Below are 14,354 nucleotides of genomic sequence, written 5' to 3'. Positions count from 1 at the left end.
TTCCTTGCCGACGGTGTACAGCGTAAGGGATTCATCTAAAATCTAGTCCTGATGTGTGTAAAGGGTTCTAGGATTACTTTTGTGATGTGAAATGGAGGTTTTGACGTCGATCTCGTATGGTTCGGCTTCGCCAGAGTTTCGTCGAGGTTTTCTGTTCCTTCTCGTTTTTTTCACTGTTTTCGTTCTTTGCAGGTCATTTTGGGGTGGAAGGTCGGGGACCGGTTCTCTGGCATCCCAGCCGTCGGCCGCCCTTTCTGGGTCGTGTGCGTTTTGACGTCGATCTCGTACGGTTCGTCGGGGACCGGTTCTCTGGCATCCCAGCCCTCGGCCGCCCTTTCTGGGTCGTGTGCGTTTTAACGTCGATCTCGTATGGTTCGGCTTCGCCGGAGTTTGGTCGAGGTTTTCTGTTCCTTCTCGTTTTTTTCACTGTTTTCGTTCTTTGCAGGTCATTTCGGGGTGGCTGAAGGTCGGGGACCGGTTCTCTGGCATCCCAGCCCTCGGCCGCCCTTTCTGGGTCGTGTGCGAGCGAAAACTTCAAAGTTCGCCGGAGTTTTCGGCTTTGCCGACGACCACCATTATTATTATTATTATTATTTTATTATTATTATTATTTTATTTATTTAAAAGCCGACGACCCCCATTATTATTATTTTTATTTTTATTTTATTTTTTTATTTATGTTTTTTTTTGTTCCGTTACAACAAATCACCATTTATAAGGGTGTGGAAACCTTCCCCTACCACTACCAAACGCGTTTTAAAGCCTTTAGGGGAAGCCCGAAAGGGAAAGCCCAAAGAGGAGAATATTTGCCGGCGGCGCGTTTTAAAGACTTGAGGGGAAGCCCGAAAGGGAAAGCCCAAAGAGAACAATATCTGTTGGCGGTGGATCTGGGTCGTTACAAATGGTATCAGAGCCAGACACCGGACGATGTGTCGGCCTTCTCGCTATTCCCCGGAGTGGGGTAGACACGAGGCGGTGTGCCAGTAAGGACGCTGGACCCCAAAGGGGGGTGAATTTGGGGGTGGTCCTACATCGATTGGAGGAAGGAAAGAGTGCCAGCGAGGACGCTAGGCCCCGAAGGGGGGTGGATTGTGATGTCCCACATTGGTTGGGGAGGAGAACAAATCACCATTTATGTAACGACCCAGATCCACCGCTAGCAGATATTGTCCTCTTTGGGCTTTCCCTTTCGGGCTTCCCCTCAAGGCTTTAAAACGCGTCTGATAAGGGAAGGTTTCCACACCACACCGGACGATGTGTCGACCTTCTCGCTATTCCCCGGAGTGGGGTAGACACGAGGCGGTGTGCCAGTAAGGACGTTGGACCCCAAAGGGGGGTGAATTTGGGGGTGGTCCTACATCGATTGGAGGAAGGAAAGAGTGCCAGCGAGGACGCTAGGCCCCGAAGGGGGGTGGATTGTGATGTCCCACATTGGTTGGGGAGGAGAACAAATCACCATTTATGTAACGACCCAGATCCACCGCTAGCAGATATTGTCCTCTTTGGGCTTTCCCTTTCGGACTTCCCCTCAAGGCTTTAAAACGCGTCTGATAAGGGAAGGTTTCCACACCACACCGGACGATGTGTCGACCTTCTCGCTATTCCCCGGAGTGGGGTAGACACGAGGCGGTGTGCCAGTAAGGACGTTGGACCCCAAAGGGGGGTGAATTTGGGGGTGGTCCTACATCGATTGGAGGAAGGAAAGAGTGCCAGCTGGACCCCAAAGGGGGGTGAATTTGGGGGTGGTCCTACATCGATTGGAGGAAGGAAAGAGTGCCAGCGAGGACGCTAGGCCCCGAAGGGGGGGGGGTGGTCCTACATCGATTGGAGGAAGGAAAGAGTGCCAGCGAGGACGCTAGGCCCCGAAGGGGGGTGGATTGTGATGTCCCACATTGGTTGGGGAGGAGAACAAATCACCATTTATGTAACGACCCAGATCCACCGCTAGCAGATATTGTCCTCTTTGGGCTTTCCCTTTCGGACTTCCCCTCAAGGCTTTAAAACGCGTCTGATAAGGGAAGGTTTCCACACCACACCGGACGATGTGTCGACCTTCTCGCTATTCCCCGGAGTGGGGTAGACACGAGGCGGTGTGCCAGTAAGGACGTTGGACCCCAAAGGGGGGTGAATTTGGGGGTGGTCCTACATCGATTGGAGGAAGGAAAGAGTGCCAGCTGGACCCCAAAGGGGGGTGAATTTGGGGGTGGTCCTACATCGATTGGAGGAAGGAAAGAGTGCCAGCGAGGACGCTAGGCCCCGAAGGGGGGGGGGTGGTCCTACATCGATTGGAGGAAGGAAAGAGTGCCAGCGAGGACGCTAGGCCCCGAAGGGGGGTGGATTGTGATGTCCCACATTGGTTGGGGAGGAGAACAAATCACCATTTATGTAACGACTCAGATTCACCGCTAGCAGATATTGTCCTCTTTGGGCTTTCCCTTTCGGGCTTCCCCTCAAGGCTTTAAAACGCGTCTGATAAGGGAAGGTTTCCACACCCTTATAAATGGTGGTTTGTTCTCCTCCCCAACCAATGTGGGACATCACAATCCACCCCCCTTGGGGCCAGCGTCATTACTAGCACATCTCCTCGTGTCTACTCCCCTTCGGGGAACAGCGAGAAGGCTGACACATCGTCCGGTGTCTGGCTCTGATACCATTTGTAAAGCCTTGAGGGGAAGCCCGAAAGGGAAAGCCCAAAGAGGACAATATCTGCTAGCGGTGGATCTGGGCCCTTACAATTTATAAGGGTGTGGAAACCTCATTACAATTTATAAGGGTGTGGAAACCTTCCCCTAGTAGATGTGTTTTAAAGTCTTAAGGGGAAGCCCGAAAGGGAAAGCCCAAAGAGGACAATATGTGCTAGCGGTGGATCTGGACCGTTACAAGCCCGAAAGGGAAAGCCCAAAGAGGACAATATCTGCTAGCGGTGGATCTGGACCGTTACATGTACTTGAGGGGAAACCCGAAAGGGAAAGCCTAAAGAGGACAATATCTGCTAGCGGTGGATCTGGACCGTTACATGTACTTGAGAGGAAACCCGAAAGGGAAAGCCCAAAGAGGACAATATCTACTAGCAGTGGATCTGAACCGTTATAAGCCCGAAAGGGAAAGCCCAAAGAGGACAATATCTGCTAGCGGTGGATCTGGACCGTTACATGTAATCACAAGACCGAGCATCATTACAATTTATAAGGGTGTGGAAACCTTCCCCTAGTAGATGCGTTTTAAAGCCTTAAGGGGAAGCCCGAAAGGGAAAGCCCAAAGAGGACAATATCTGCTAGCGGTGGATCTGGACCGTTACATGTACTTGAGGAGAAACCCGAAAGGGAAAGCCCAAAGAGGACAATATCTACTAGCGGTGGATCTGAACCGTTATAAGCCCGAAAGGGAAAGCCCAAAGAGGACAGTATCTGCTAGCGGTGGATCTGGACCGTTACATGTAATCACAAGACCGAGCATCGATCTGAAACAAAGAGACAGCAAAGAAATAGAGGAGATCCTAGCTGACAGGGTTAGGAAGATAGGAAGACATGACGTTTCAAAGAAATAGAGGAGATCCTAGCTGACAGGGTTAGGAAGATAGGAAGACAAGACGTTTCAGAAGGAAATCCTAGCTGACAGGGTTAGGAAGATAGGAACACATGACGTTTCAGAAATATCATCTCTAGGCCTGCCAGACATGAAATGCCTCAAAATATACTATAGGGGGATACGACTAGTTGTCAACTTCTCCCTACCCAAGGTTATTTATTGTGAGCCGTTGTTATTTCTCTCTTGCTTGCTTATATAACGTCTCTTTAAAAAATCTCTCTTTCGAAAATCTCTCTCTGCCCTCGTTTTCTAAATCCTTCTCTTAAACCAAGGTTAGAGGCTCGAGCATACGTCGCTTGGCCGTAGGTGACGCAAGAACGAATTGGCTTAACTCACTTGTCGTTGGAAAGTGAGCGCCGCACAATCGCAAGTCCACTGCCTTCAAAGTGCGATTGTGACACCTAGCGCCAGCTTTAGCGGAATGTTCATGTTTTCCTCATTTAGGTTGGATGTTGTGCGCTAACTTTAGCATGATGACATATTTCTTGATTTCCTCAAGTAGATGGGATGTCGCGTACCAATTTTAATTGGATGTCATGTTTTCCTTGTCTAGATGAGATACCTTGCACCATGTTTAGGGGATGTCCGTCCAGCTTGCAAGTTCATCCTACCCATGTTAAGATGTCTCGGTCACGTTTCTCGCAGGATGTCACATTCATGTTGTTTATCGATCATGTGACCTTTTAGGTCTTCATAGGAAGTAGTCATGAGGCATGATGAGGATAGCTACTAGGTTGGTTGACTACATGACATGACTCATGATACTAGACGTTAAGAAACCAAGATAAGTTTCCAGTTAGCATAAGAGAGTATATTACCTTAATCATGAACCAAGAATACTCACATAAGAATTTCAATACTCACATGAGAATCCATGAAATCCAGGAAGTTTGATGATGGCATGACACTCATGAAAGACCGTGTATGAAATGTTAAGGCTTAAGAACCTCATGAACTTAAAGTGATGCTCCAAGGTCAATGACTATATCAAGAAGGATGACAATAAGAAAATGCACAACCTCTAAGTCTCGGCTACCATGATATGAAGACTACTAGGTGACACTCTAAACCACCTAGGATCTTTCATACTTCATAATTATAGAGCCACGTCATAGGGGACACAAGGGATTATAGTACTGTCGGTTATAAGGCGAATTTGGATTTAGACCAAAGGGGATGTTGGGGCCTCTATATGTAAAATCCAAATTTTGACCTAAGGGGATGTAGGGGTACTAACGAGCCTAATTCAAATCCTAATCCAAGGGATGTTGGAGGCACCATGGACCAAATTCAAAATCCAAATCCTAGTCCACATCCATATATGTCTCCGAGATCAAGAGTACTAAGGAGAGTATCTAAGGTACAATAAATAAGTACCAAAGAGAAGAACATGAACAAGTATCAAGATCCAAATTCTCAAAACTATTACCCAAAACCTCAAAACTAAGGTCCTTAGACCAGAACCATGATAAGAACTCAAATCTCAAGAACAGAATCTAAAGACCCAAGTTCTCAAGATAAGAATAAGAGCATGACAAGAAAAGAGTGTGGTACCCTAGCATTTTCCATGAACACGATTAAGGGTCGAAAGTAGGCTACTTACCGGGTATTTGTAACTCCATATTTTCTATGTTTTTCAGGTTATCAAGAAGGAGCTGGTAGAGGAAAGTCATGCCTAGTTTTCAACTATTTAATCTTTGAAGTCGTTTTATTTATCGGGCTCAATATACTCAAACTCATGCACTTTATTTTGTATTTTTAAATAAAATGTATTTTACGTTTTATATCCTTTATATTTTAAATGAAAAGTGTTCGTTATACTTTACAAGTCGGTGGATTTCATTATAATTGAAGGTATATTTTATGGTTTTTGTTAAGAATATTTAATACTAAATTATAGTTTATCATATATATTATATTTGATATTTTATTATAGTCAAATATCTCTTAGCATAGGTATCTTCCCATTTAGTGTTATTTTCATTTATTACTATTTTCCTATCATTTTAATTTATTTAATTATAAATAAATAATTTTTACACCATTTAAATACGGTAGATTAAGTCAACATTTTCAGTTTTGTCCACGTTAGAGTTCATTGGTTAATTTATTTCTCATGATTTTTGTTCCCGTTCGGGGGAGGAACAAATGAAAGAATTCTCAGGAAGGAACTAAAAAGAAATAACCACACCAAAAAAAATTAATTTTGAGCTCAAAATAGGTAATTTTTTACTAATCAGTATTTTGAACAAAAAAAAAAAATTCTTTTTTTATTTTATTTTATTTTTATTTTACCGTTTATTTACACCTATTTTAATTTCTATGGATTCTTTATAAAAATTCAACTTTGGGGAAAGAATGAAGTTGAAAGTAACCTCTTAGAAAAATGTATAAAAATATGAAGAAAATAAAAATAAAAAATCATTGAAAATCATGAAAATACGAGCACATATTCTTGGGATTTATGCCCTAAAAACTCGTAAATACTTGATATGTAGACGAATGATATAGGAAAGGGCATAGTAGAGTTAATCTAAGTAAGCTCAAGACCAAATAAGTACTCAAAAGGGTTTAGACATGCTCCAAGGGAGCCAAATACAACACATTGAGAGTCGATAAGAGCTCAAATAGACCAATTATGAACAAAGAGGTAGGGTCTTAAGGTAAATCAAATTGTAAGAACTCCAGATTAGTTGATCGAAAAAGTTGGCGACTTAGCCACGTGGTAAATAGCCTTACAGAATTTGATTAAAAATTACTAGTGAAGTGCTTATTAAGTATTTTATACTCAGTCATGCTACTTTTCTGTTTCAAATGATTCGTGAAATAACCATCACCGGTGGGAATGCCGTAGAATCGTACGACTACAAGGGGATCCATAGATCTGTGTCAATATAGTCTTATGGTCTTTTGTTTTGAATTTTGTACCCCACTGTATTTGAGATTTCTTTTGTATTTTGTATTTAACGCACGTGGATTCTAAACTTCAAAAAGCTGAGGATGAGGCTGAACTTATCTCATCACTAAAATGAAGATCGCAAAAACATTGATGGTTTGTTCTTTAATTTTTTTTTTTATGAGTGATTATGTTTAGATTGTGAGGCCAAGGTGACCTCATCAACAGAGGGAGGATTTTGGGAATATGGTTGGTTTTCTCCGTCCTCTTATTAATCCTTTAATCTGGCGTGTTAATCACATAAACGAAATAATTTCTCTCATAAATGGTGCCAATGGTTGTTTCTAAAATTCAAATAGGGAAAAAAAAAAAACATCATGTTCACATGACATCAACAAAAACTTTGTGCATAAAAGGACATTTATACTGAGAATAAGTTGAGAATTTTTTCATTTTCTATGTAAATTGAGCTTGAGCTAGGAGAAGGTCGAATTAGGCCAAACCAAAGGTACCACGAATCGAGGGCATGCCACAAATCAACCGATAATTTGGGTGTCTTTCCCAAGGCAGAATCGTCACCATTGGACCACCCTATCTAAGTTATCCTTTTACATTTCTATTATAAATATACAAATAAATAAAATATATTAAAAAATAGCAACAAAATACGACTAATGATAAAACTTTTTTGTTTTATATTCTTTTTTAAAAAAACATAAACAGATTTTGTTTTAAAAATACCTTTCAATGTCGAGTCTTAAAACATTCTAACATTTCATGCAAATCTTAACCGTTTTAGAACAAAAATTTGTTATAGATGATTTGTAAGTCCCTATTTGTGACCCAAATCAAACACGATTGTCACTTCTATCTATTATTATACAATCTATGTTCTATGCTAAGGTTGAGATGAAACAGAGATGGTAATAGATACCTCAACCACTTAGTATACAAAGTCTAAACCCACATCATTTGATTTCATATCCTTTTATTATCAACAATAATATTAAGAAAATACCTTCCAAATCTATTATAACTCACGACGAATTATTAGAGTACAAAAGACCACTTTACAATAGATAACAAACAAAACCAGTAAACAAAGAATTGCTTACATGTTTTATAGAATGTGAACTGATTCCCGATCCTCCTCTCCTCCCAATTGTATCTTCTACGCAGGTTCACAACCCAATCCTGATCGAGAAAGGAAAGATCTTGCCAATGAGCAATATTTTTCCTTCTGCTTTTTATATTCGTTGTAACGCAGGAAGAAATAAGCAAGGTAATCGAAATCGATCGGGGACATCCTTGCCTATAAAGCAGGAGGATAAAACGCAACATTTTGGTCAAATAATTCATGGTTACTGTTGTTACTGAGAATACAAGGGCAGTGAATGGAGTAAGGTACGTACCTGTATAAGCGCCCATAAAGCCCAATATAAGTGAGAAGCTAGCATGAAGGTGTTTGACTCCACGTACAGAGCTTCAAGATCTTTTTGAGAAACCTTTCACAAAATTACACTACTTCTGATTACTATATGAATCATGTATGAACCCAAAAGCACATATAAATCATGTCAACGCACCTCGTCTGGTTTTTCGGGTTTCAAATAATGCCTGAAGAAATGATACTGTTCCTCCTTGGATGGATAACTGCTCAACCATTGGTAAACTAAAAGTCAAACTCCAATGTTCCTATATTTTAGAATGAAAATTTCCAGATGAAAGGAAGGTTATGAACCTACCAGCTATAGTCACAGTCATAGCCGGCATATTCATTGAAGTGATTACCAATGTCAAAGCCTCTGTAACTGTATGATCCGTACTCGAAATCAATTACGTAGAGTCGTTCTGTACATTTGTAAGATGCACAATGAGGTCGATAGGATGAGCGTATTATTGGAGGAAAGCACAGAAGTCAAACTAAGACTCGCAACCAATCCTTGGTCGTCAAGTTCCCTCTCACTATTCTGAGAAAATAAATTAGCTAACCAGAAGAAGATCCAGATATGAAGTCCTATGCCAATGTTAAACCACACATACTACCATTTTATCTACACTCCCACATCTCCAAAGTTGTTCATTCTCAACAGTCAAAGCCACTCTATATTGTCCCTTGCACAGCTAGAGATTTTTTTTTTTTTTTTTCCTTTTTAACAAGAAAAGAACTTTCTTATTGATGGAATTTAGAAGACTAATGCTTCAAGGATATAACTCCACAAGGAAGTAAAAAAGAATTAAAAAAAAAAAAAAAAAAACAGCCCAAAATACCAACATAACAGATAACAAAACTCTAATTAAGAAAGCCAAGAAGATAAAGAAACTTGGAGCCCTAAACGAAACAAACTTGGCAAGACTGAAGCAAGGGCAATGAGAAGAACCACACCCCACCAAGCGAGATAGAACGACACCAAAAGTAAACCACAAAAGGAAGGCCACTAAAAAAAACGCTGTCCTTAGACCACCTCATCAGAGAGGGCAAAACCACCAAAAAACAGAGGCCGCAGCGAAGAAGCAAATTAACAACTTGAATAGAAGTAAACTGCAAAGGCCCAATAGGATCCCAGGTTAGACAGCTTCCTTCACAAAAGGACAAAAGAGGAGGAAAAAAACCCTTTGACTGAACTAAAAGAGACTACACACAAGCTGACAATTTAAACCCTCTGAAAAGGCAGAAAATATCCAAAACAAAATCTTCAAAAACGAACCCTGGATGAAACAAAATCTAACTTGCAGTAGTCGGAGAATGAGGGATTTCATACACTTCAAGCCCACATCTAACAATAAAAGAGGAAAACTTCTCAAGCTTTGAAAAGGTTTATCGATGGCTTGATCTTCCACAATTTCCTTAAAATCCATTTTAGTGAGGTATTAGGAAAATCTTAACAGCTAATTAACTGATAAAAAGAGAGAGCCCATATCTTCTAGGAAAGCCCCCCAAGGGGAGGGACCACCCTAAAATCTTCTAAATCTAAACTACTAATGCTAATATCAGACTCTTTATCAAAATCCTCATCCAAATCCTCCCTCCCAATCTTGATATTTATATTCCTTCAAGTCCATCATTTGTCACATTAATAACACCAAACGACAAAGATGGAACCAAAGAAATGAGAATCTTTCTGATTTAGATCGTTGGGAAGCAAACAGTTGGTATAAAATCATACGAAGGGTAAAAAAACCTAAAACCTCTCCTCCAACTAAAATCATTTCAGAGAAGTATTAAGACATCATTGGGACATGCAGAAATATTTATTTTCTACGGAGGAACTTCTTAAAGCCATCACTTCAAACAGGTATAAGCTAAAACTTAAAATAAGTAAAACCAAACCAAGGAAGAATTACTTAACTTTGATATAAAATCTCCCCTTGCACAACTATTTGGAAAGCAGAAAAGATTTAATTTAGATGATGTCGCTTAAGAATTACTACAAATTGAAGAACCAATCAGCATCTAGTCCAACTCCCACCTCCTAATAACTCAGACTACCGTTTCCTATTGTTCATAAGGCATTAACATCCTTAATACTTGCGATATGATAGCCCATCCTCGTAATTCATATCATAAAGAAGGGAAAAAGAAAGCGATATGAAAAATAGAAAAGGATAAGTAAATGTGAGTGCATGAGGGCACGAGGGGAGTACACATGTATTGTTATATGAACGAGGAAGTAATGCATGGTAATGGAGAATTTGAAGGAATCAACAGAAGAAATGGAATATATTATTGTAAGGGGTTACCTTCTTCCTCATTTAGCATTATGTTCCCAGAAAGCAGGTCATTGTGGGCAAACACTACGGGGGAATTGAGGAGGCTCGTTAGTTCCTGTTCAATTATGATGAGTTGCATCAATAAACAGGACTCTGTTTCTAAATACATATATGTGTATGATTGACAGCAGTTCGTCACTTGAAAAGAAATCAAAAGCTACTACAAATATCATTAAAAAAGTTTTCATTGGAAGAAACTACCTTAATTTCAAGTACTTCATTATGAATTTCCTTAAATGAAATTGTATCATATATACTTTGCTTCCCAGTATCATCAAATTGCAGTGCAGAGGCTGAAACTCAACAATGAGAAACATGAAAGCCAGTTCAAAAGAAAACAGAATGCTTAACCGCATGAGAGGTCCTCCAACCAGAAGAAGCTTGTTCTTGGTCAAGAAAAATAACCTTTCTCGTAAAATTTTAAAATTTCGTTCCATAACTGAGGTTCTTTAGAACCTGGAATATATACTTTGTGGAATTTATTAAGCTGTTTAGCAATTTCCGCAGCTAGCTTTGGCTTTCTCATATCTGCAGGACGAAGCGAAAGTAACAAAATATTTGTTATTAATCATAGGTTACAAAAGATACCCCCATAGAGATAGAAAAAAAGGTTGGAAAGATATGCACTTGATACATGAGAACGTTAGAGATTGAATGGGGAAAGCACTTTCAAGATAAAACACACATGCAACTCTATTGATGACCAAAAGATGGACAACTCAAACTACGGGTTGCAAAATCCAAAAATAAAAAATAAAAAATAAAAAATTGATTGCCTGCACCAAACCAGGGTATAGGTCGATTTAGTCCATTTGTAGTGAACTAAAGCAATTGGTCTTTTTAATTGACCTCCAAAACAAACCAATTTCATTTTAAACTCAACTAATGCATATTAAAGTATCCTTCACAATATTACCTTCAAGTCTGCTGAAGCCACACATCCCCTATGACAGGCTACAATTCTCAAAGCCACACATCTCCTGTGACAGGCTAGCATTTTCGAAACTCCAAACAATATCCTCGAACCCAATCAAGGGCTATTTGAATTATTACTATTACTACTGGAAATTTTTAAGAATCTCAAGAGCAATGTTCAAATCCCAACCCACAAATGGCAGCTAAACGTGAAATACAAATTTTAGACTAAGATCCAACCATTAAAGATGGATATTATAAAATTAACATTTAATTTTCTGTCTACATAGATCTTAACCACGAAAATTTCAATGCAGCCACTAGAGAATGAAAGGCTATATAATAATGTAGCAATCTTCAACATTGAATGCTAGAATTGGATTGTCTGCAGATAACGTCTAAATCAGATAGATTCTGAATGTTTCTTACCTGATGGTTCTAGCGTTCGTGCATGAATAAATGACTGCACCATACCATTTTTAAAAACTCCAAGAAGCTTGGCACCAAATCCTGCAGCTGAAAGATATTTGATTGCCTAAAACAAGATTTCATGAGATTACAGAGTGAATAACATGATATAAGCAAAAGTCACCCGCTACAAGGGAGGGGAAGTCAAGTGAGAAATAAACAATGAGTAGCATTATTTGGACAATCAAATTCAAGATAAAAATTAAAAATTCATTGTTTGATTAAGACAACACTCTAGATTTAATGAAATCCAGACTTTCCTGAAACCTCTTGATTCAAGACCCATAAGTAAGGAGGGTAAGATCATAATACTAGAAGGAAAAACCCTTACGAAAGTAAAATGGAACGAAATATATAGGAAATTGTGGAGGAGAGAAAGAAGATACAGATTTAAGAGATTCAGCTATAAGACCTACACTACACCGTCAAAGAGACCGCAACAAGTCCAATCAAATATCAAAATCTTGAAAGTCACAAGATCTTACCCAGGCAATTTGCAATCTCTCTCTTAAGATTAGGATTTTCCTCATAGAGACGATAACTTAGACTCAATTACAGACAGAAAAACAATAGACACTCTCCTTAACAAATGTGAATTAATTACAACGGATAAGTCTTCGACACTCGTATATATGCATAAAACAAAAGTTAACAGAATATTGCCTATCTTAAGAGTTGTACACACACCAACCAGAACACCAAAAACAATTTTACTGATCATTCACAAATTAACATTAATAGTAATATATAACCACTGTTGTAAATGTTGAATCAATACTCTGGGAATGATTACAAGATAGTTAATATACATTTGAATTCTAAACCCATACAAATGAGGTTTGAGCACGATAGATTTCTTCTACGTCAAAGCTATAATTCTTGATTATCATGTAACCATGACCGAACACCAATTATCATGTAACCACGACCGAACACCAAATATCTCATGAGAATATTTTCAAAGATAGCTGAAATTTAGCTTTCTTACTTATTACATATGTTGGTTTGTAATTATAGAGGTGAATAGAGATCAATATCAAATTGCTAACTGCTAGAACCATGCATCCAGAATCCAGTAGCTTTACAACCTTACAGCATACCTAACAAATGAAACCTATATGTAACGAGACTTGTCGTAGGAAAGAGAAAGTCGGCACATCGTCCGATGACTGGCTCTGATACCATTTGTAACGACCCAGATCCACCGCTAGCAGATATTGTCCTCTTTGGCCTTTCCCTTTCGGGCTTTCCCTCAAGGCTTTAAAACGCGTATGCTAGGGGAAGGTTTCCACACCCTTACAAATGGTATCAGAGCCAGTCATCGGACAATGTGCCGGCCTTCTCGCTGTTCCCCAAAGGGGGGTAGACACGAGGCGGTGTGCCAGTAAGGACGCTGGGCCCCAAAGGGGGTGGATTTGGGGGTGGTCCCACATCGATTGGATAAAGGAACGAGTGCCAGCGAGGACGCTGGGCCCCGAAGGGGGTGGATTGTGATGTCCCACATTGGTTGGGGAGGAGAACAAATCACCATTTATAAAGGTGTGGAAACCTTCCCCTAGCAGACGCGTTGAAAACCCAAAGGGAAAGCCCAAAGAGAACAATATCTGCTAGCGGTGGATCTGGGTCGTTACACTATATATCACCGTTCCATGGTAAGAACGGTTAGCTTTTGATTTACAGAGTATGCAATTAGATTGTTCTAGGGTGTACTGTGCGAAAAGATGAAACCCCATGCCCGCCAAGGCAGAGGGAAAAATGGAGAAGACGACCTAAAGAACACAGACTAAAACCAAACACTTAGCGTACACAAGGAACGGATAGTTAAACACTCAACAGTCGATCAAAAAGCGTCGCAAGTCACCTGCAGTTCCCTGTCACGATTAATAACATAATCCGTGTTAGGTCCATATAGTCTGACGGTGACAGAAACGCAACTACCGCTTTCCTCTTTCACCGTAACCTTAAGCACTGCAGAAGTCAGAAAAACAAATTCCACAAGGAACAAAGAAATCAGTAACAACCGCAACCTCGAACACAATCTTTCTTTCATCTAATTGAACGAAGAAACACATTGCAAGCAAACACTCACGTAGATTAGTGATTCCACCAGATACCGTTTCAACAGAGAACCGAGAATTATCCAGCTCCGACCACTCGTTGAGCAGATCCTTACATAGCTCGCTACAAGAAAAACAAGAAAACGATTCAGAACAAAAAGAATCAAACAATCTTACAGAATTAGCTTCAGTAACCGCATTCCGCGAGCTCCAGAAGGTAGGAGATGAAACTATCAAGTTCATAGAAAAACAAGAAAAAAAAAAAAAAAAAGTAGGAAAACACGCAAAAACAATTTGAAAGAGGAATTGATACGAACATGATGCGAGGGGTCATGGCGGGAAGAGGGAGAGAGAGGTCGACAGAAAGAGTAGATAACCGATACGACTCGGGGTTGCCTTCTCCATCTCCTACAACTCCTCCCAAATCCACAGAGCCATTGTAGATCTTCTCTGCTCCCATTATTTCTCAAGTTTTTTTTTCTTTCAATGAAAAAGAATAAAAGGAAATGGATTCACAGATTCTCCGAGAGATTTGCGAACACAGTGGCGGTGATTATTTCTTAATAGAATATATGCTCCATCAACGATTCTGTCTTCTCTATGACCCTCGCAGCGATTCTCCACCATACGACCATATGACTGAAATGTCCCACTTGTTA

The 14,354-nt window shown here is 40.1% G+C and overlaps 1 protein-coding gene across 2 annotated transcripts; it reads right to left on the bottom strand.

Annotated features, from left to right (window-relative positions):
* Nucleotides 1-7,490: 7,490 nt before the first annotated feature.
* Nucleotides 7,491-14,354, bottom strand: LOC111433471 (probable ethanolamine kinase). Of its 2 annotated transcripts, none has more exons than XM_023070523.1 (11): nucleotides 14,013-14,354; nucleotides 13,728-13,819; nucleotides 13,500-13,606; nucleotides 11,600-11,705; nucleotides 10,712-10,783; nucleotides 10,457-10,548; nucleotides 10,226-10,310; nucleotides 8,230-8,335; nucleotides 8,071-8,137; nucleotides 7,897-7,989; nucleotides 7,491-7,796 (listed from the first exon to the last, which is right to left on the bottom strand). In XM_023070523.1, exons 1-11 carry the CDS (start codon nucleotides 14,153-14,155, stop codon nucleotides 7,656-7,658), a joined length of 1,104 nt encoding a protein of 367 aa, XP_022926291.1. In that variant the 5' UTR covers nucleotides 14,156-14,354; the 3' UTR covers nucleotides 7,491-7,655. The 2 variants fall into 2 exon arrangements, with proteins under 2 accessions (XP_022926291.1, XP_022926290.1); XM_023070522.1 differs by having other exon boundaries at nucleotides 10,661-10,783; nucleotides 14,013-14,353.

This window comes from Cucurbita moschata, unplaced genomic scaffold, assembly GCF_002738365.1.
Source record: "Cucurbita moschata cultivar Rifu unplaced genomic scaffold, Cmos_1.0 Cmo_Scf00042, whole genome shotgun sequence".
Classification (NCBI taxonomy): Eukaryota; Viridiplantae; Streptophyta; class Magnoliopsida; order Cucurbitales; family Cucurbitaceae; genus Cucurbita; species Cucurbita moschata.
This window is presented reverse-complemented; position numbering and strand designations above follow the sequence as displayed.

Coding starts and splice junctions, on each gene's coding strand:
- LOC111433471 (XM_023070522.1), bottom strand. CDS start 14,155: ATGGGAGCAGAGAAGATCTACAATGGCTCTGTGGATTTGGGAGGAGTT. Junction 13,820..14,012: donor GCCATGACCCCTCGCATCAT/GTTCGTATCAAT, acceptor TTTTTCTTGTAG/CGAGCTATGTAAGGATCTGC. Junction 8,336..10,225: donor AATGCTAAATGAGGAAGAAG/GTAACCCCTTAC, acceptor ACAAATGTACAG/AACGACTCTACGTAATTGAT.